Below are 20,467 nucleotides of genomic sequence, written 5' to 3'. Positions count from 1 at the left end.
TCAATTTGCATTTAATTTTAAATAATTTCATAAATTTAACTCTTTATATTTATAAATTTTATCAACTTGATCTTTAAATTTTCTAATCAAAGCATTTTACTTTTAGAATAAATACATCCCACATCTATTAATTATTTTATTTATAGTTAAATTATCAAATTTAATATATAACCCTCTTTTGTGTATATTTTAAAAAGTTAATGTGAGAAAATACGAATCTTAAAAATATAATATAATAAAATTTTATAAATAATAATTTTCCTCTTATTGGTATGATTTTAGTTTTAATTAATTAATTTAGTAAATAATTTGACATTAAATGATATCATTATGATACTTATTGGTTATTGTGGATTTAAAATTAAAAATCAATAAACACATAATCAACTCTTAATCCATTTATAAAATTAAAAAAAAGCATTATCAATGTAATAAAAGGAAATTAAATTAATTCTTTCACATTTTTCTTATAAAAATTAAATGTTCATAATTTTTTCTTATATAATTATTAATTTAAACAATTAAATTTTTAAAGTCATATTTTTAACTCTATATTTAATTTTCAATTTCAAGTTCCAACTTCGAGGACTATTTCTATATATCTTAAAGGAGATATCATATTGTTAACAACAATGACAAATCTAAAGTGTTTTTTTAAGTTTTTTCCATTTTCTTTAGCTAAAATGTTATTAATCAAAGGGTTATAAAGTACAATATTTAGAAGAAAACTAATAATAAAAAAAAGAAAGAAAAGGAAATAAAAGATAAATTCATTGGTGTTAGAAATTAGCTCAAAAAACAGCTCGTTAGTTGAAAGAATTTTTTTTTCTTTTTTGAGTTTTACAAATTTATGGACGTGCAATGTCTCTGTTTTAAAAGCTGAAAACTTTTACTAGAAAGTTTAAGAATCAAATTGATAGAATTTGTAAATATCAATAGTTAAATTTGTTGAATTATTTAGAATTATAATCAAATTGGTAGAATATATAAGTATTGAGGATTAAATGTGTTATTATACAAGTTATAAAAGACTTTCCATTATCAATTTAACAAGTGACCTAAACATGAAAGAATTCAAACATTAATGGCTAAATTAAAAATTTTAAAGTTGGGTGATCGATTGTATAGTTTACCCTTTAATTTACATTTATCATATAGCGGTGATCCTAATTTCATTTATATCGTTTTTTTTTTAAGTAGATGAGAGGGAAAAAGTTTTTAGGGATATTGGTTAGGGATTTGGTGTCAACTAATATTTGATTTCAACCAGTGTCTTTTGTAGTATTATCCAAATTGAATCATATTGAAAATTGATTGAGTTACTGATTTGAAGAGTGATAAAAACGAATTAACCCTTAAATCAAAATATATTAGGCAAAAAACAGTTGAATTGATATTAAACTGGTTGAACCAAAATTTAGAAAAAAAATTAATATTTTTTGAATTTTTAATGTTATTTGTTTGAACCGAATGGATGATCAATGGTCTAACTGATTCAACCATATATCCAATTCCAAAAACATTAGTCTTTTGTTATTACATCATGAGTTTAATTTGCTCATTGTGACTAATTTGAAATGTTATTACTTCTCATCTACAATGTTTATTTTGGTATGAAAAGTAAGTTGTGATAATAGAATGTCAATAACGGCAATGTATCGCAAAGAAAAAGAAGAAAAATAGAACAAACAGATATCTGAATGATACAAAATGAGAGACGACTACATCTATTTATAGGATTCTAGTCAAAGTCAAATAGAAGTAATGCGGTAAGATTAAAATATCTTATTCTAATCAATATCAAATAGAGGTAGTATAATAGAGGTAGTATACTTCTATATAGATTTCACTCGTGCAGCCTATATCGCGGGAGCCAGACCCCAACCCAATATCTTACTTATTAGAGATCTACAATAAGTCACGACCTTCGGCCTCATAGATCCCCTAACTTACCATTTGTATTTTATTTTAACAAAAATTTAGGTCATATATCTTTAACAGAACTTTATTAAGGTAAAATTTTATAAAGAGTATAGTACAACAACACCCTATTAGTCTAGTCAGGAAAAATAGAATTAACATTATTAGGTGGAGTACAAACATGCAATAAATTAAAATATAAACATTTGCAGTCAGAGGCAAGGAAAATTCCTTCCTAATTGGGCAAGTGAGTTTGCACGTCTATTTCCCTCCCTAAATGTGTGCTTCGTCATGTTTTGCTTAAATCTTTTCAAGAAAGTCATGCAATCATAAATTAGATTACAGAGACAAAAGTTAGTACCTTACAGCAGAAATAAGAGAAATGATTATGGTGATTTTCCGAATGTGCTAAAGCCTTGAGTCGGAGTATTATTTTTTACATATGTTTTAGTATATGGGTTACTAATAAATTAATTTAATTGATAATATTTAATCACTTCAATGATTTATTGAAAATTTTTCATTTATTTTGAAGAGATTTTATCTTTTACGAGAGCTATTACTTATCTTTCTAATTTTAATTTTAATTTTTTCTAAATATTTTTATTTTATATCTAACTATTGTAATATACATGTAATAAATAATTTTTTCTCGTATTATTACACTAGTAACTAAATGAGGCATAATGTGTAATGATAACAAAAAGCACCTAACTTAAAAATGTTGATAATGATAATGAAAATTTTAGAAGTTTTAACAACAATAATAATAGAAAAAGAACATAGTACATAATAAGTAAAAAAAATAAGATGAACATGTTGTAAATACATTAAATGGATGTATATAACCTTTAAGCATTTATGAAAGTAATGAGTTAAACCTCCCATTCATTATTAAAGATGCTGTTAATGAAGCAGATAAATAAGTTTCATTTATTTGTGTTGCATTGAATGTCAATGGCTTATATATAGAACTCTTTTGTAAATGAAAAGAAGATACGATAAAATTCCTTATTTACTTTAAGTGTTATTTTCCTTTGATTATTTTATAAGACATTATCATACGAACTTCTAAGAGTTTATAATGAAGTTCACGTTATTTCGACTTTATATAATTTGCTGTATAACTCCGTTAAACTATATACGATATATATTTTTATAATTCTTTTATTTTATTTTCTAGATAAAATATTTACTTTGAATAACATTTACACAATTATTTTTACAACTCACATCTAATAATAATTATTATTATATATATGTTTTTTATTAAAAAATTTCAATTAATGTAACTTATGTTAAGTTATTATGATGACTATTCCTCTCTATGCCAATATTTGACATACATATTATTATTTAACAAATTTGGTATATATAATTGAATTATTTTACGATTGAAAATGCTTATTATTTTACTAATATTTTTTATTTTGATTCAAGTGATTATAATGTCAAATCTTGGCAAACTTGAATTTGCGGCCTTGGACATCTCAAGCAAGAATTATTTGTCATGGGTGTTAGATGCTGAAATTTACCTAGATGCTAAAGGTCTAGTGTAACGACCTAATAGTCAAGGGTGTCAAAAAGTGCATTCTCGAGACTCTGTTCCCGTAAATCAAACTCGTAAATATTTATTAAAAATATTTATAAAGTTAGTTGTGTAGTTAATTAGGTTTTGGTTAAGTGAATTTGCATGAATTAAGAGTAATTAAATATAAGGACTAAATTGTCTATAGGGTGAAATTTAAATTATAGATTAAAAAAATATTAAAAGGACTAAAGAAGCATTTAAACCTTATTTCAACAAGTGGATAGTATTAGTGATTACGTGTGTAAATTTAATATACATATGTGTATATTAATAAAATATGTTTACGTATATATATTATATTATTATAATAATAAGTAAATCAATAAAAAAAAGCCAAGAAGGCTAAACGTAACAGGAATAAAAAAAAGGGAAAGAAAGAAAGGAGAAAGAATCAAAGTTTCCAAGTTTAATTGGTTAATCAATTTAGTTCATTTTTTGTAATTTTTATATTTTGAAATTTTAGTGTTAAATATTACTTGACTCATGTCAAAATTTTAAAAATTATTGAGTTTTTAAGTGTTGCTAATGTTAAATAATTTTAGTATTAGGGATTAAATCGATATATTTTAAGCTAGAAGTGAAAAAGGATTAAATTGTAGAATAAATTGTAAATTTTGAATAATAGGGACTGAATTATGAAAATTTGAAATTTATGGATTTAAGTGAAAATGGGGAGTTAAATTTAATTTAAAGTGAAATTTGTGTGAAAATATAGGATTAATTGTAAGGAAATAAAGTTAGTCTCGATTTAGAGACTAAATTGAAAATTAGGCAAATATTGAGTAAAATTTTAAATATTCAATATGAAATTGAATTGTATTGTATTAATGAATTTTAATTGTTTTAATTCCGTAGCTAACGTCGTACCTGAATCCTAGACCAAAAAGGGGAAAGATAAAGTTGACGTCGAATAGATCAGAATTTCTGGTTTGTATTTTTATAATTCGAATCTAGTTATTAATTGTTGTATTTTGATTTAATGCTTATGGTAAGTGGTTGAGGTGAGTATTTGGCATTTTGATATTGAATTGAATTAAAGTTGATGGAAATTGAAAGAATTGGTATATATATTATGATTGTATTGATTATTTAAACTGAATTGGATTCATGTGTATATTTGACTGTATAAAAAAATTTATATTGGATATTGGTTGTTTTTGAAATATGAAATTAAACTATTAACTGTATCAGGCTGAGTCAGATATAGATGGCATGCCATAGGATTGAAAGAGTTCAGAGATTTCTTCCACTTCGAGTTGATGAGGCACTGGGTGCCATTTTAATTTGGTTCAACCGATGAGACACTAGGTGTCAGTTTATTACTTTGGATTTATTCGATGAGACACTGGTGTTAATTTACTACTTTGAATTATCCGATGAGGCATTGGGTGTCAAATTGGTGTGTTGGTTTGATCTGTGTATTTGTTCGAGTCGTGTTAATAGGGGTAAACATATAATTAAAGTTTTATAATTGATATTGAAATGGCATGGTATGAGAAATGGAATTGAGATAGTGAACTGAAAATAAAATATGAAATATGTTGTAAATACATGGAATACATGAGTTATATACTTATGAATTGAATGTGGAATGAATAGTGCAATTGTTTAAATGATATGTGAACAAATTATGGAAAGCTATTATATAAAGCGAGTGATTAAAATTGAGTATGGTATATTATGATGTATTCATGAATTGAGTAATGTATGGCTAATGCTATAACATCCCGAAATAGGGCTTAGTCAGAACAGTAGTTTCGAAACCACAAATCTGAGGTCAAGAAATTATTTTAATATTATTTTATGTGTTATAGCATGATTATATAAGTGCATGAAAATTTTGGTGAATTAATTTTAACGTTTGAATGCTTAATTACGAAAAAAGGACTAAATCACATAAAGGGTAAAATTTTATTTTAATAGTCAAAGGTGTCAAATTACTAGAGAACCTTAATTGGGAGTCTTTAAAGTAAAGTTAGGCCATTAAATAAGTGATGGCCAGTCAAAAGGGGAGATAAAGAGTTGAAAAGTTAAAATTTGGTATGGTTGGTATTTGATGACATAAGCAAACACTAATAAAATAAAACAAAAGTAGCCACCCTTCTTCTCCATCTTTCTTCACCGAAAATACCAGCAAAAATAAGGGCTTGAAAGCTAGAAATTTTAGCAAACTCTTCACCCTCACAAGTAAGTGATTTAGATGCTTATTTTTTATAATATTTGTACTTTTGGAACCCTTGTAGCTTAATCTAGCTAATGAGGGGACTATTTTTCAAAATGATTGAAAGTCTAGGGTTTTACCATGAGAATATTCATGTTGTTTGCTGCATTTTTATGGAAGAAAATAAATCTTAGTTGTGAAATAAACAACTTTTGTGAAAGGTGTTAGCATGAAAACATCTAAAAGTATCATTTTATAAAGTTTGTAAAATAGAGAGTAAATATGTGTAATAATTGAAATCTTGAGTTGCTATAGTTATGAAAATAGTTGGGCTAGGCTTAAAGAGTAAGAAAATTGAATAAAAATCATTTTATGAGCCTAGGGGCAAAAGCATAATTTTGGCAAAGTTTAGGGGGAAAATTTTAAATTTGCCAAAATATGATTTTTGGGTCAACTTGAATAATGTGAGTCCTAAATGGGCTATATTTGAAATGATAGATCAAGAAAATCAAGATTCAGGCTTAAATCGAGAAAATACAAGGTTATGGACTAATGGTAAAATTGTCGTTTTCGTATTCGAGGTAAGTTCGTATGACTAAATAAGTATGTTATCCATGTTATTGTTAATATACTTGAATCTATCTTGCTTCGATTATATTGAATTATATGTTGATGATATTGAGATGATGAAAGTGATGCCAAAAGTTAATAACATTTACGTGATGGTAGAATACATTAGAAATTCAATGGAATATGATATCCTATAGAAACGAGTAAGTCGTATGTAAATAATATAACTATATCGTTATTACACGTATTTGAATAGATATAGCATAAATTGCTTGATTGTGGAAATGATTATGTATGATAAGAATTGATGTAGATGAACCTCCCGGTTGAACCTTAGGAATAAACAGATATTCATGCCATGACATTTGGGCGATATGTGTGTGCTAGTGTAAGACATGTCTAGGACATGCATCAACCACATTATGACATGTTAATGTAAGACATGTCTGGGATATGCATCGGCATTGAGACGAGAGCCAATGTAAGACATGTCTGGGACATGCATTAGCTACGAGATGTGTCAGTATAAGACCATCGGCACGGATATGTGAGAGCTAGTGTAAGACCATGTCTGGGACATGGCGTCAGCCTCAATTTCGATAGTCAGTGTAAGACCATATCTAGGACATGGCATCGATTTGATAGATGAGCCAGTGTAAGACCATGTTTGGGACATGGCATCGGCATTATACCCTATGTTTAAAAGCTTAGTGAATATCCGATAGCTTTCCGAATGGTTCAACAGTGAGAGTTACGGTTTAAGCTAAATGAGAAAGGTTATGACCATATTGTGAGTGGTACAGGTACTTACATGAAATTGATGAGATGTGAATTCAATTCATGTTATATGATTAGTAAGGAATGAATACAAGCATGTTGAGTAACACAGGTATGTATGCCAAGCTCATGAGAAATGATTTCAGTTTATGATGCACATTTAGTGAAGATTTAAATAGGTAATTCATGCTTATGAGAATGATTTTATGATGATCTTGTGATTATAGGTCTATACTTATGATGTATGAATATGTAACCTTACCAATGTGGTGAAAATGAATTAATATGGTATGATAAACGTAGTATTGTTAATTTACACTAAAACAATTTTGGACAGCAGCCATAGTCCGGCTTTAAAAATCTACCAAATATTGTGGAAATTGAGTAAGAGGCTGAATAAAATATGAAATTAAAGCCTAATGAGTCTAGTTTCACATGGAAGAAATGGTGTAAGCAAAAGAGTTTCATATTATGAAATATTTTAATTGTTGTGAGACAGAGTTAGAATGAGCCCTATTTTGATTTGAGAAAATCATTGAAAATTGTAAAAAAAAAAAAAGTTATGAGTTATAATTTATATGCTTAATGAGTCTATTTTCAAGAGAAATAGACGGGAACATCATCCGAGTCCCGTATTATGAGATAATTAATTTTAAGTGAAGAGGGGTCAGAACTGTCAGACAGCGAAAAAGGGTAAATTTAAGGAATAAACTGTACTAATTGGCTGAACCAAAAATTTTGAAAATTTTATGGTAAGAAGATATGTGAGTCTAGTTTTAAGGAAAATTAGCAGAACTTAATTTGGAGTTTCGTAGCTCTAGATATAAATAATTTAGTGACTGTGACTCGATAAAATAGCTTGACTGGAACATGAGTGAAAATGCAAATAGGGTTGTATTACCATAAGAAGCAAGTTGATAAACTGCTTATTATTTTCATACGGTCTTACTAAGCTATAAAGCTTACTCCCTTCATTTCCTTTCCTTTAGTGTTTTCATGTTAGCTCGGGGTCGAAGATTGCCGGAGGCAGCATCACACTATCAAGTCACTATATTTGGAATAATGAAGCATATATTAGAAATTTCAAGTGAGTGGCATGTATAGGGATCTAGTTGATTGACATGTATTATTTTACTTTGGCCAAATGTGTTGGCTTATATTGAGTTATATGTATATGGCCATGAGATGTGGCTCATATTGATTATGGCTAGTAAGCCTAGCTATTCATGTCATGTCTAATATTTATAATGTGATTATATTTATTTGCCATGCATGGTTAGTAATATGACATGTGTGTTGGATGTATGCTCTATGACCAACTGAGGTGGTCATAGCCATATAGTAATTGCACATTATAAACACAAGGTTATAATGATTGAACATGAGTGCTTGATGAATAAGTTGGTAACTATAGTATAATGATAAAAGTGGTCATCAAAATGACAAATCTTATGAATGTGAAATAAGGAGTCTAGACTTAGTATTGAATGAGTAGATGCATTACTTGTAAGAAGACATGTTAATGTTAAGGATGTGTCTTAATAAAGAGTGTTTAATCACTAAAATGATGTCATGATTTGCGATTTTGATGTGCATAAGGTTGTAAAAGATTATGGGTGACATGAAGGCTTGGAAAATAGCCTAAGTGCTGGCCACACGGGCTGAGACATGACCGTGTGTCTCAACCGTGTAAAGGACACGGCCTGGAGACACGGGCATGTAGCTCGGCCGTGTGGTTCGATATGCATGCTGACGTCTTAAACAAAGAGTTACACAGCCTGAGGACACGGGCGTGCCAAAGGCACACGGGTGTGTTCCTATGTCCACACAGGCGTGTGACCCTGTTTCATGAGAAATTTTTTTAAGTTTTCTTGAAACTTCTTAAAGTTCTCGGTTTAGTCCCGAATCGATTCCGATGAATGTTTTGGGCTTAATAGACCCAAATAAGGGATGACATGCATGTGTTTTAAAGGTTTTGAATTAAAAGAGATTTTATGGCTCGGTTTTTGCATAAATGTGTATTTAAGTCCGATAATGCCTCGTACCCTGTTCCGGCGTCAGGCATGGGTAAGGGTGTTACAAATGCCATTGTATGAATAAATGTGGTTTTAAATATTCAATTATGCCTATAATTAATATGTGCATATTATATTGTTTTGTCTTTAATTATTCAGATTATAGAAATACCACTGAGTTTATTCAGTGTAGGATTTTGTTTTCTATACGCAGGTTAGGTACTTAACTTTTTTATCATTGATTTAGCATTCAACAACGATCCCAAACTCAAATGTGGTGTTGTCTATCTTTTGTGTCGGCATGTACCTAGCGTGGCTAAATAATAATTATTTTGTGAATTTATTTTAAATGAGATTATAAGTTTAATATTGGTTGGCATATACCTATAAGCACGTGTTTGTGTTTTGAAGCCTTATTATAGTATGTTAATTGATGTTTAGGTGTTCATGATTTAGTAAAAAATGGATTGAAATTGGTATGTTTATAAATTTGGATCAAATTGATGCTTTGATGATATAATTGTGGTAGCAATGAGGGTACATTGGTTAGATACCTAGAACGATTGTTTTGACATGTTTTGGATGTGCTTGATTGTGTTAGAATTGGTTAAATGAATGATTTTTGAGTTGCTTAATGTCCAAGCTTACAAGGAATGGTAAACTTATTGTTTAAGGTACATTTTAAGCCCACACGACTAACACACGGGCATGTAAGACCATTTCGAAAGGGCATACGGTCTTGGACAGGGGCCTTTTGCTTGACCGTGTGTCCCTATTTCGAATGCCCATATGGGCCAAGACACGAGCGTGTCTCCTAGCCGTGTGAGTCACACGGCCTAGTCACACGGCCTAGTCACATAACCGTATGAACCCTGCAGCTTTGAAAATTTTTAATATATTTCAAAAAATTCCCTGAGTTTCCGAATTAGTCCCGACTTGTTTCTAATGCGTATTTTGGTACTCGATGGCTCAAATTAGGGACAATATGTATGAGTTTGATTGGTTTTGATCTTAATATTATATGATATGAATGTTTGAAATTTTTTATCTATTTGATCTGTAAACTCTAGTAATGCTCCGTAACCCTATTCTGGCGACAGATATGGGTTAGGGGTGTTACATCTAGGAAATACTATATTAGCAAACAAAGAAGCATCTAATCAAGACAAGGCAAAAGCAATGATTTTCATCCGTCATCATCTACATGAAGGATTAAGAGCGGAATATTTCACTGTGAAAGACCCTCTGAAGTTGTGGAAAAATTTGAAAGAACGATTTGACCATCAGAAAATAGTGATTCTCCCTAAAGCTCATAATAATTGGATGCACTTATGGTTGCAAGATTTTAAGACTGTAAGTAAATACAATTTAGAACTTTTCAAAATTAGTTCTCAACTAAAATTATGTGGAGAAAACATAACTGATGAGGACTTGTTAGAGAAAACATTTTCAACCTTTCATACTACTAATGTGCTCAAGCAGCAATACCGTGAAAAAGGTTTTAAAAGGTATTTTGAATTGATTTCATATCTTTTGGCGGCTGAATAGAATAATGAGCTTTTGATGAAAAATCATGGAATTCGTCCCACTGATTCTGTACTATTCCCTGAAATGAATGTAGTAGTACATAATAATTATGAAAATAGAAAATATAGAGGTCGCGACCATGGTCGTGGACATAGTGGGGGACGTGGTTGAAGACGTATTAGTAATCGTTATCATGGGGGTCATAACAATGATACTTCTAACCAACAAAAAAAGAATAACAATGAAAAATAAGAAAGAAGTGGTCAAAATAATCCTTCAAATATTGTTGAGAATATATGCAACCAATGTGGTATGAAGGGGCATTGGTCACGTACCTATCGTACGTTTAAGCATTTAGTGAAACTTTATCAATCATCCATTAAAAAGAAGGGAAAGCATATAGAGACAAATTTTATATCCTAAAATGATAAAATTGAGGCAAAAGATGAAGATATTCACTATAATTCTAAAACTGACCATGCCTACGAAAGTGATAAATTCAATGACCTTAATAATATAACTCACCTAGATGTGGCAGATTTCTTTGAGAATCATTAGAAAAATTGATGTTATTTTGACATTTTTATGTTGTTTTAAGTATGCTTTATTTTCTTGCTAAAAATAATTTATATATTTAATAAATATTTGCAATGTTTCTCATATTATATTTTGTTTGTTTTTATGAAAAATATGAATATTCAACAAAATTTCGATGAACCCAAAATCAATGGAGACATGTGTCTTGCAGATAATGCTATAACACATACAATACTCAAAATATTTTTTTATTTGACAATAAGTAATGTCCATGTTAATACAATATCAGGTAGTTCAAAACTTATTAAAGGCTCCGGGAGAGCTATTATATTATTACCTAAAGATACAAAATTTGTCATTGATGATGCTTTATATTCCACTAAGTCTCAAAGAAATTTATTGAGTTTTAAAGATATTCGTCTTAATGGATATCATATTGAGACTATGCATAAGAAAAATATTGAATATCTATATATTACAAAAGTTGAATGTGGAAATAAATATGTTCTGGAAATGTTACTTGCTTTTTCATCAGTTTATATTATACACATATTAGTGCAATTGAGTTACATGTTACTACAAACAAGAAGTTTGTAGAACCACATACTTTTACTATATGGATGACCGGTTAGGTTATCCTTGTAACAGCCCAATTTTCAGTGGTGTCGAAAACAGTTGTTCAAGACCACTAAATCCAATGAGTGAGTTTTAAAATTTTATTATTTATTATTTATGGGTCAAGTGTGATTTTAGAAAGATTTTTGGATTAGTGATTTGTGTTTTAAAAGAATTTATTAGGTTAAGTGGTTTCGAAAACGAGGTATCGAGACCTTAATTTCATAAACCGAGCTGTAAATATTTTTATAAATATTTACGGAGTGTTATTAAGTTATTATTAAAGTTTTGTTAAAAAATTTAATGTTTTGATAGTTAATTAAATAAAAAGGACTAAATTGAAAAAGGTACAAAACTTGCTAGAAATAGTGATTAAATGGCTTAAATAGTAACTAGGAATGACTTAATGAGTAATTTAACCTAAGTGAAGAAGCTGAAATGACATAAGTGTAGAAAATATTAAGAAATAATGTGAACTAAGGATAAAATTGGAAATTTTGCAAAATTAAACAAATAAAATAGCAATTAAAGGAATATCTAGACATTTCTTCATATTTCTTCAGCCAAAAACACCATAGAAGGTCTCTAAAAGCTGCTTTTTCATATTTTTCTACAAGTGAGTTCAATTCTTGCTCTTTTCTTGAAATTTTTATGTTTTTAAGATTTTTACAATTAGGTCCAATTTTCTATTTCATTAGTTTTTGCTTTTATGGGTAATTTTGAAAGTTACCATTGATGAGCACTAGATTTTTATGATCAATTAACATAGAATTTAAGTTTTAATTTTGTTATATGATGATTTTATCAAGTAATTTTAATAGAAATTTATTTTAGGATCAAATTATAAAAAGATTAAAACTTAGGGTTTTGTATTAAATTCTATTTATCAAATTCTGTGTAATAGCGTAGAATATTTAGATAAAATGTTAATTGCAAAAAATTAGCTTATTTGATAGGCTAATTAGTGAGGGACTAAATTGTAAAAACTGTAAAAGTTGGGGTAATTGTGCAATTTCAAAAATTAAGAGGTAAAAATTGTGAAATGAATTAGAATTGAAATATGTACTAATGAATGAATAATTTTATATTTTAGATCAAGAGCCCGTAGATTAACGAGAAAAAAAATTAGCAGAATAGTCCTTAACTACCACAAACTTACAATTTAATTCAGGTAAGTTCGTATTGTTAAATTTTAATGTTATATGCTAATTGATGAATGGTATTTTGCATTTATTTGTAACATTTGTTGAAAATAAAATTATGTGTTAAAATGATGAAATTGAATCAAGTATTGAAAGGGAACAAAACGCAGGTTTGAGTACAGTCGTTCAGTGCAAAAGAGGAATTGATGGTAAAGTACCCAAGTAAATCGAGGTTTAGCATTTGTTGTGAATTCTCGTATTTTCTTTTTGTTTAGCTCTCATTAGTTTCAGTCAACTCATATGAGTTTCAGATTAACCCTTATGGGTTTCCGTTCAGCTCCTATGAGCTTCCGTTTAACCCTTATGGGTTCCCGTTTAGCACTTATGTGCTTCAGTGTAGCCTTCGGGCTTCTGTTTACGATGTACTCAAATCCGTAAAACATTCTCTGATTTGACAAGGATTGGTAAGTGTCATATAGAATTAATATGGAAGAATTTTAGTTATTATTAATGTTGAGCTCAAATAAGTGAATTCATGGAGTGAAGTTGTGATTGGCAGGAATAATATATTGAATGGTTTACTTAAACAAATTGTCATTATATGTTCGGTAAGATTTATATTAAAGCCAACGAACTTACTGAGCTTCATTAATGTAATAGCCCAAATTTCAGCGATGTCGGAAATAATGGTTCGAGACCACCAAATCCAAAAAATGAACTCATAGATTATATTATTTAATATTTATGAGCCAAATGTAGCTTTTAAAAGATTTTTGAAATAGTAAATTGTGTTTTATAAAGATTTATTTGGTTAAGAAATTGAAAAAAAAAGTATCGAGATCTCGGTGTTATAAACCGAGCCATAAATATTTTTATAAATATTTACGGAGTGTGAATAAGGTAGTATTTAAATTTCATTAGAAAATTTTGACGTTTGGGTGATTAATTAAATAAAAAGGACCTAAAGTGCAAATAAGCCCAAAGAAGATATTTTGGGCGACAATAGCAGAGAAAAATCAGGAAATAGGTGAAATAAGGGCAAAATTGGAAAATTGCCAAAATTAGCTAAATAAAAATGGGACCAAATTGGTATATCTAGAATTCTCTTCATTTCTTTTCATTTTCATCAGCTGAAAAACAGCCATGGAAGAGGGTTCAAGCTGGTTTTCATACTCTAACTTCATGTAAGTTTAATTCTAGCTTTCTTCTTGAAATTTCTAAGATTTTGGACTTTTACAATTGGGTCCAACTTAATATGTCATTAGTTTTTGATTTCATGGCTAATTTTTAAAGTTCCTATGGATGAGTACTGGAAGCATATAACGAATAAATATAGAATTGAATTTTTAATTTTGATATATGATAATTTTATCAAGTAAAATAGATGGAAATTGACTTTAGGACCTAATTATGAAAGAGTTCGAAATTAAGGTCTAGTGCTAAAGTTTTGATTTTTAAGGGTTATGAAGTAGTTTAAAATGATAGACTAAAGTATTAATTGAGAAAAAAATTAGCCCAATTGAGGGGTTAATTGAGAAAGGACTGAATTGTATGAACTGTGAAATTTGAGGTAAAATGGAAATCAACATTTTGCATTAAAACTGTTTTGGACAGCAGCAGTAGTCTAACTTTGAAAAATCACCAAAAATTGTAGAAATTGAATTAGAGGATGAATAAAATATGAAATTAAAGCTTATTGGGTCTAATTTCTTATAGACAAAACGATGTAAGCAATGAAATTGTAAATCATGAGATATAATAAATTTTATAATGTCGAATAATTTCGGGTTCCCTATTCTAACTTTGGAAAATTATAAAATTTAAAAAAATAATTAGTTGCTTAAATTTATATTTTATAATTCTGAATGAGTATATTTTCAAGAGAAACAAACGGAACATTATTCAAATCTCGTGACGAGGAGATAATTAATTTTAGTGAAGAAGGGCGAATCATTAGATAGCGAAACATGGGTGAATTTAAAAATAAACTGTACTTATCGGTTAAACCAAAAATTTTGAAAATTTTATGGTAAGAAGATACGTGAGTCTAGTTTCGGGAAAACTAGCGAGATCTTACTTGAGTTCGTAGCTCAAGATAAAAATAATTTAGTGACTATGACACGATAGATAGCTTGAATATTCATATAAGTAAATAGTAAAAATTATAGATAATGTTACTTACAAGTTTGTTTTATATATTAAGTATGTGGAGTGGAGAGGAGGAGCAGGAAAATATGTGAGTGACTTATGCATAAATTGATCACATACTCGATTATATTTGGTAAATGTTAAACTTTGTTGAAATGAAAAATGTTATAAATTCATGTTTGAATTAAATGTTATATATATGTTAAAGATTAATTTGAATATTTGATATTGCCTAATAAATGAATATCTGATATTGCTTAGTAAATATCAAGCCAAATATAAAAATAATATGTTATGAGTGGAATATGTGTGAAAAAATGTGGTAAGTATTTTCATGATTATTGTTGAGCTCATTCACATGAATCTGTCATTTGAAATTGTGTTAGACAGGAAGAAATAGTGAATGGCATGCTTATGTATGGTTATATGTATTTATCTGAAACATAAGAAAATGATGGTTATATATTTGATATACGGAGACATGAGACTACGATAAATGAACATGGAATATATTTTATAAATGTGTTCGTTCATAATTATAGAATTGTGCAACTCAAGTGTACTATTTGTATAAAGATAGTATTTCAAATGACTTGATGGGTAAAGCTCCAATGTGAGATAGTCTGAAATTAAGACAAATTGTTACGAAAGCATTTTTAAAATGCATAGATGTGATTGTTATAAGTTATGTGAATAAATGATGTGTAAAAGTATATGCATATGAGAAATTTAGGCTCCGTTTGTTTGCCAGTAAAATGATTTCCGAAAAATGATTTCTGGAAAATAATTTACTTTTCTGGAAATGATTTACTTTTTTGGTGTTTGGATGAATCTGTGTAAAATATTTTCTGTTGTTTGGCAGATAACCTGAAAATATTTTCCGGAAAAGTTATTTTTACATATATTAATAAATTTATATATATTAATAAATTTATATTTTAAATTGTTTTTAATAAATTTATATTTTAAATTGTTTTTACATATATTTTAATGATTTATTTATAAATAAATAAATCAAGTTAAATATATAATAATACTCAATTATTAAGCTAGAATATTAACCGTCATAAATTGAAAACAACCAAAGTCAAATAAATTATTTGTAATTGTGATATAAAATGAAAAAAGGATTGAATAATTATAAATTAACTTCCAAATCACAATTAATACTAGAAATTAATAATATTATCCAAATGCATAATTAGTAGTACACTACATAATAACAACAATATTGTCCAAGTGTATAATTAAGAGGAAAGGATAAAGCCTGCCTTTAAAATAGATCATGACGATGGAGCTTTCTCTTTCAGGGATTTTTTAACTACATTCAACAGTAATGGCATTAACTTCTGGTTAGTGACAATGATGCCTGTGTCCATATCAAGATGCTTTCCCTTGGAAAAATCCAAGGGCTGCCATGCAGTATCTATAACCACACCCCCAGCTTCTGCAAACCATGAGTTGCAAATAGGTGAAAGGGCAGAAAAATAAACCAATGTCAGGCAACTAATCCTTAGCACTTTGAAAGAAAGCCAATGATGGAGTGAAATTGGTCCATATCAGTTACAACAATACACCCAGCAGCATGATCCCATATTTTCTCTCGATACCCTTTGTAAGGAAAACGCAGATATATGGCTCCATCTCCTCTGGACAGGGCACCATATTTTTGCCTGACTGTCAATTCTAACCGGCAGTGCTATGACACCAAGTTTCTGTTTACATCTCAACATTTTCAGTGCATTATCCAAGTGCTGGTCTATATGTGTCTCTGTGTGTGTGTGTGTAGAGAAAGAAAGAGGGGGTGTACTTGGGCAATCAAACTAGATAAATCATGCATGGAGTGTGCTGCTTCATATGGCTCAAAGAATGATGCTTCTTCAGGATTTTCAACAACACTTACTTGCACCTGGATCCCATAAAATTGTACAAGTTGCAAATACGTACTCAGATTAATAACAATAAATTATAATAAATTATAAAATCATTATAACCTTCACTACCGAAGAACCATCAAGTGGCTGCATATAAGTCCCACCACCAACTTCAGCAAAGAAAAGGCAGCCAACTTCTTTTACACCAAATTGTAAAGAAATCCATATATAACATATATCAAAACCAAGACAGACTTGTGGTTTATCTTGCATGAAGTACTGTTTAGGTAGCCCACTTTTTTTGCTCTCCAATCAATCCTTCTATACTAAATAACAAAAGATTGGAAGCAAATCTAAACATCTCCCTGCAGCAGTCATGGCTGAGTTAAAGACCGAAAATAAAAGTTACTACCTCGTGTTGGATAAGGCATATCGTAAACAACAAGCACTCAGTGGATATCAATCATTATTATAGCAGACACTAACTTCTTTATGACTAAAGTAAAATCACTTATGTTAAATATAAAGTTTCAGAGCTCACCCTTTAGTACCATCTATAGGATCTAAAACCCAATATCGACCTTGGCAACCACCTTCAGATATGCTACTGTCAATGGCCTTGAGAACGTCTTCTGTGATAAAGTAACATTGTATGATCCATCACTAGTTAAAGAATCGTTCACAAGTTTTGTAATGCGCTTTATTATTTCTTGGGCACCATCTTTGCGAAGATCTTTAGAATCCTAAAGAGAAACCAAACATTATTTAGAAGGAAAGAAGGATTCTATGATGTTAAAAAGAAAGATGGCTGATGGATGCTGCTGAAACTATTATTCACAAGTACAGAGATTCACCTCCTTGGCAACTAATGAGAATTCAGCATGAAGTTCCTGCTGCAGCACAAAACTAACCACTGCCTGTGAGCCTGATGACAATTTTAGAATATAAAAATGTCAAGGCAACATGTTAGTAATCAGTTTAGGATTCTTTTCTGCCACCCTTTAGTTGAAAGATGACGAGACCAAGAACAGTATATATTACTTAACCTAGAAACTTTTAGGGATAAACAATGTAAAAATAAAAGACAAAAGAGCATTGCATCCAATAGAAACTTTTGCTTAATGCAGGAAGGAAAACATCATTCAACTTTGTAAATTCCCTAGTATAACAAATTGTGAAAAGAAGGAAAAACTAAATTCCTAGTAACATGCTAGCAAGAAGGAAGAAGCAAGTAAATCATCAGGGTAAAAAAATGGGAACCCATTTCAAATCCAAGATGCATATTTCTTAAAGGGGACTAAAAGACTGGTAATGTTGGGTGAAAGAACCAAAGAGGAAGTAGCAGTTTAGAAACAAACCATAATCAGCACTGTTAGAGGAGTTTTATCAGTTTTGGATTGAACATCTGATTGCAGCAAAGCCTTTTGTACATTCTGCAAATTAAAACAAACACCCAAAACCCAAATTCAGCTTCTATATATATACTCAGCTTGACACGATGAAATATATCACGACCAAACCAATGATAAAATCATCTGTATATTTTCCTTTTGAAATTACAGAACAATAATGCCTTCATTAATCTAAATTGCAACATTGATGCATTTGACATGCCAAACCGAATAAATTGACTAAATAACAGAGTTTTCAACTGCATGATATTAGTGTCAATAAATCATGGGATGGTTTTCACAATGTAACATTCTTACATCTATTCATTCAATAAAACATGACAGAACATAAGTAAATTTGTTTGCTCCTGACACAATCTCAACAGAAAACAAAATGAAGCCAACATTGGTCCCCTAAAAAGATCCACAATCTTCAAGTACAACATGGACAAAATCCTAAGATAAACAAATGATAAAATGCTCAGTACAAAAACATGCAACTTGTTTAATTTTTCTAATGCGAACAGTGCATATAATACCACTTTGTTAGCTTACAATTATCCAGCATATAATTGATGGTAATTTATATCCATTAAAAGAGAACCTAATAACGAAATGAGCAATGAAACCAACCCCCTAAAAGGAAAATCCCCAAAAAATTGATAACATTATTAACACTGTTCAAATTAGATTAAAAAGGGTATTAAGCTGATAATCATAATTGAAACAAAAAATTATCCTATAATGCAACATTAAAAGGAAAAGCTGAAACTAGGAAAAGAGAAATAGATCAAGAAAATGGGGAAAAAAACACAATGATGACCTGATAAAAGACTTGCCATTGAGATGATTTTCCTCAGGAGAAGGCTTTTTGTCAGGATCAACATGAAGCTTTGAAGCATAAAGGCCTTCGCTTCCACCATGGAAGAAGAAAGAATTAGAACAGCGAAAAAAGCTTTGGTTTTGATATTCATGGATGGAAGCACCCACTTGGTTTATGGTAAAGCATATGGAATATATTAATACTACAAATGTGAGTTTCTGAAAATACCCATTTCCAATCAGATCATAAGATAAACAAATGAATTCTCTGTTGTTGCCCATCAAAAACCATCATTGATGAAGTATGGTAATTGTCAATGAAAAGCCTAATAGAAGAAGTAGGAGGAAAGTACCTGGATGGAGAAGAAGGAAGATGAAGAACGGCGCAAGGGGGAAGACTGGTGAGAGTTGGAAAATCTCTTATGGAAAAAAAATCTGTAAGACATTTTTCCTAAAAGCATAGGCATTTTACATGTGATTTTGAAAACATTTTCCCCATGTAAAAAGTTTTTAGTCAAACAAACACAAGGGGCAAACAAACACACCCTTAATGAAAGTTGAGCCCATACATGTTTCTTGATATTTATATGAATTATGTGACTAACAATGTGATAAGAATAGGTATTAGGGCTCATGATCAATTCGAATAATTATGTTTTGCATAATTATGTTAAATATAGAAAAGCGGTAAGTTAATTACCATGTTATACAAGTTTATTAAATATTACATGTTGACTTTGTTTTACTTTTTCCCCTAATTAATAATGATTCAATAAGCTTCGGTAATGCCTCGTACCCTGCTCTAATAACGGATACGGGTAGGTGGTGTTACATTTATTGGTATCAAAGCTATGGTTTAGTCGGTTCTCAGACCGAACGTAGCATATGTGAAGTCTAGAAATACATGCCATTATATAACCTGTGATAATGTGATATCTTCCGACTCTGATGTGATTTGTTTTACTTAAAGATAGAGATGTTTTTTCAACTGAGCTAATTCCAATAATGTTGAAAATGATACTCAAATGTATGAGTAAAAGTTCATTATGATGAGTCGAAACTCATGAAGGTATGGATAAATGTTATACTTAAATTTATGTATATAGTAAGTAAAATTTTAAGGTAAGTATCAATATTGAATTGACTTTGTATGGATATATGTGATTGATGTGGAAATAGAATATTGTATATATGTTATATTTGAAAATTTTATTAATTGAGAATGTGATGAAATTGATATGAATATGTGATTAATAATGAAATTTGAATATTTGTTATTGAAAAATGAATTGAATTATATTGAGTTGAGAATATATGTGATTAATTGAAATGTATATTGATTAGAAACTGGAAAGTGAATCGAATACCCTATTAACT

General features: G+C 29.5%; 1 protein-coding gene and 1 pseudogene across 2 annotated transcripts; both read right to left on the bottom strand.

Annotated features, from left to right (window-relative positions):
• Nucleotides 1–16,148: 16,148 nt before the first annotated feature.
• Nucleotides 16,149–19,536, bottom strand: LOC108466232 (uncharacterized; annotated as a pseudogene). The gene is made up of 7 exons (XR_001868616.2): nucleotides 19,444–19,536; nucleotides 19,092–19,309; nucleotides 18,607–18,724; nucleotides 18,236–18,310; nucleotides 17,732–17,802; nucleotides 17,419–17,620; nucleotides 16,149–17,257 (listed from the first exon to the last, which is right to left on the bottom strand). The product of XR_001868616.2 is annotated as an uncharacterized LOC108466232 (transcript).
• LOC108466233 (SAL1 phosphatase-like) lies at nucleotides 16,287–17,150 on the bottom strand. The gene is made up of 4 exons (XM_017766576.1): nucleotides 16,998–17,150; nucleotides 16,814–16,912; nucleotides 16,537–16,702; nucleotides 16,287–16,450 (listed from the first exon to the last, which is right to left on the bottom strand). The coding sequence occupies exons 1-4, from the start codon at nucleotides 17,148–17,150 to the stop codon at nucleotides 16,287–16,289; spliced, it is 582 nt and encodes a 193-aa protein (XP_017622065.1).
• Nucleotides 19,537–20,467: the final 931 nt, after the last annotated feature.

The sequence above is a fragment of the Gossypium arboreum genome, chromosome 7 (assembly GCF_025698485.1).
Source record: "Gossypium arboreum isolate Shixiya-1 chromosome 7, ASM2569848v2, whole genome shotgun sequence".
Taxonomy (NCBI): domain Eukaryota; kingdom Viridiplantae; phylum Streptophyta; class Magnoliopsida; order Malvales; family Malvaceae; genus Gossypium; species Gossypium arboreum.
This window is presented reverse-complemented; position numbering and strand designations above follow the sequence as displayed.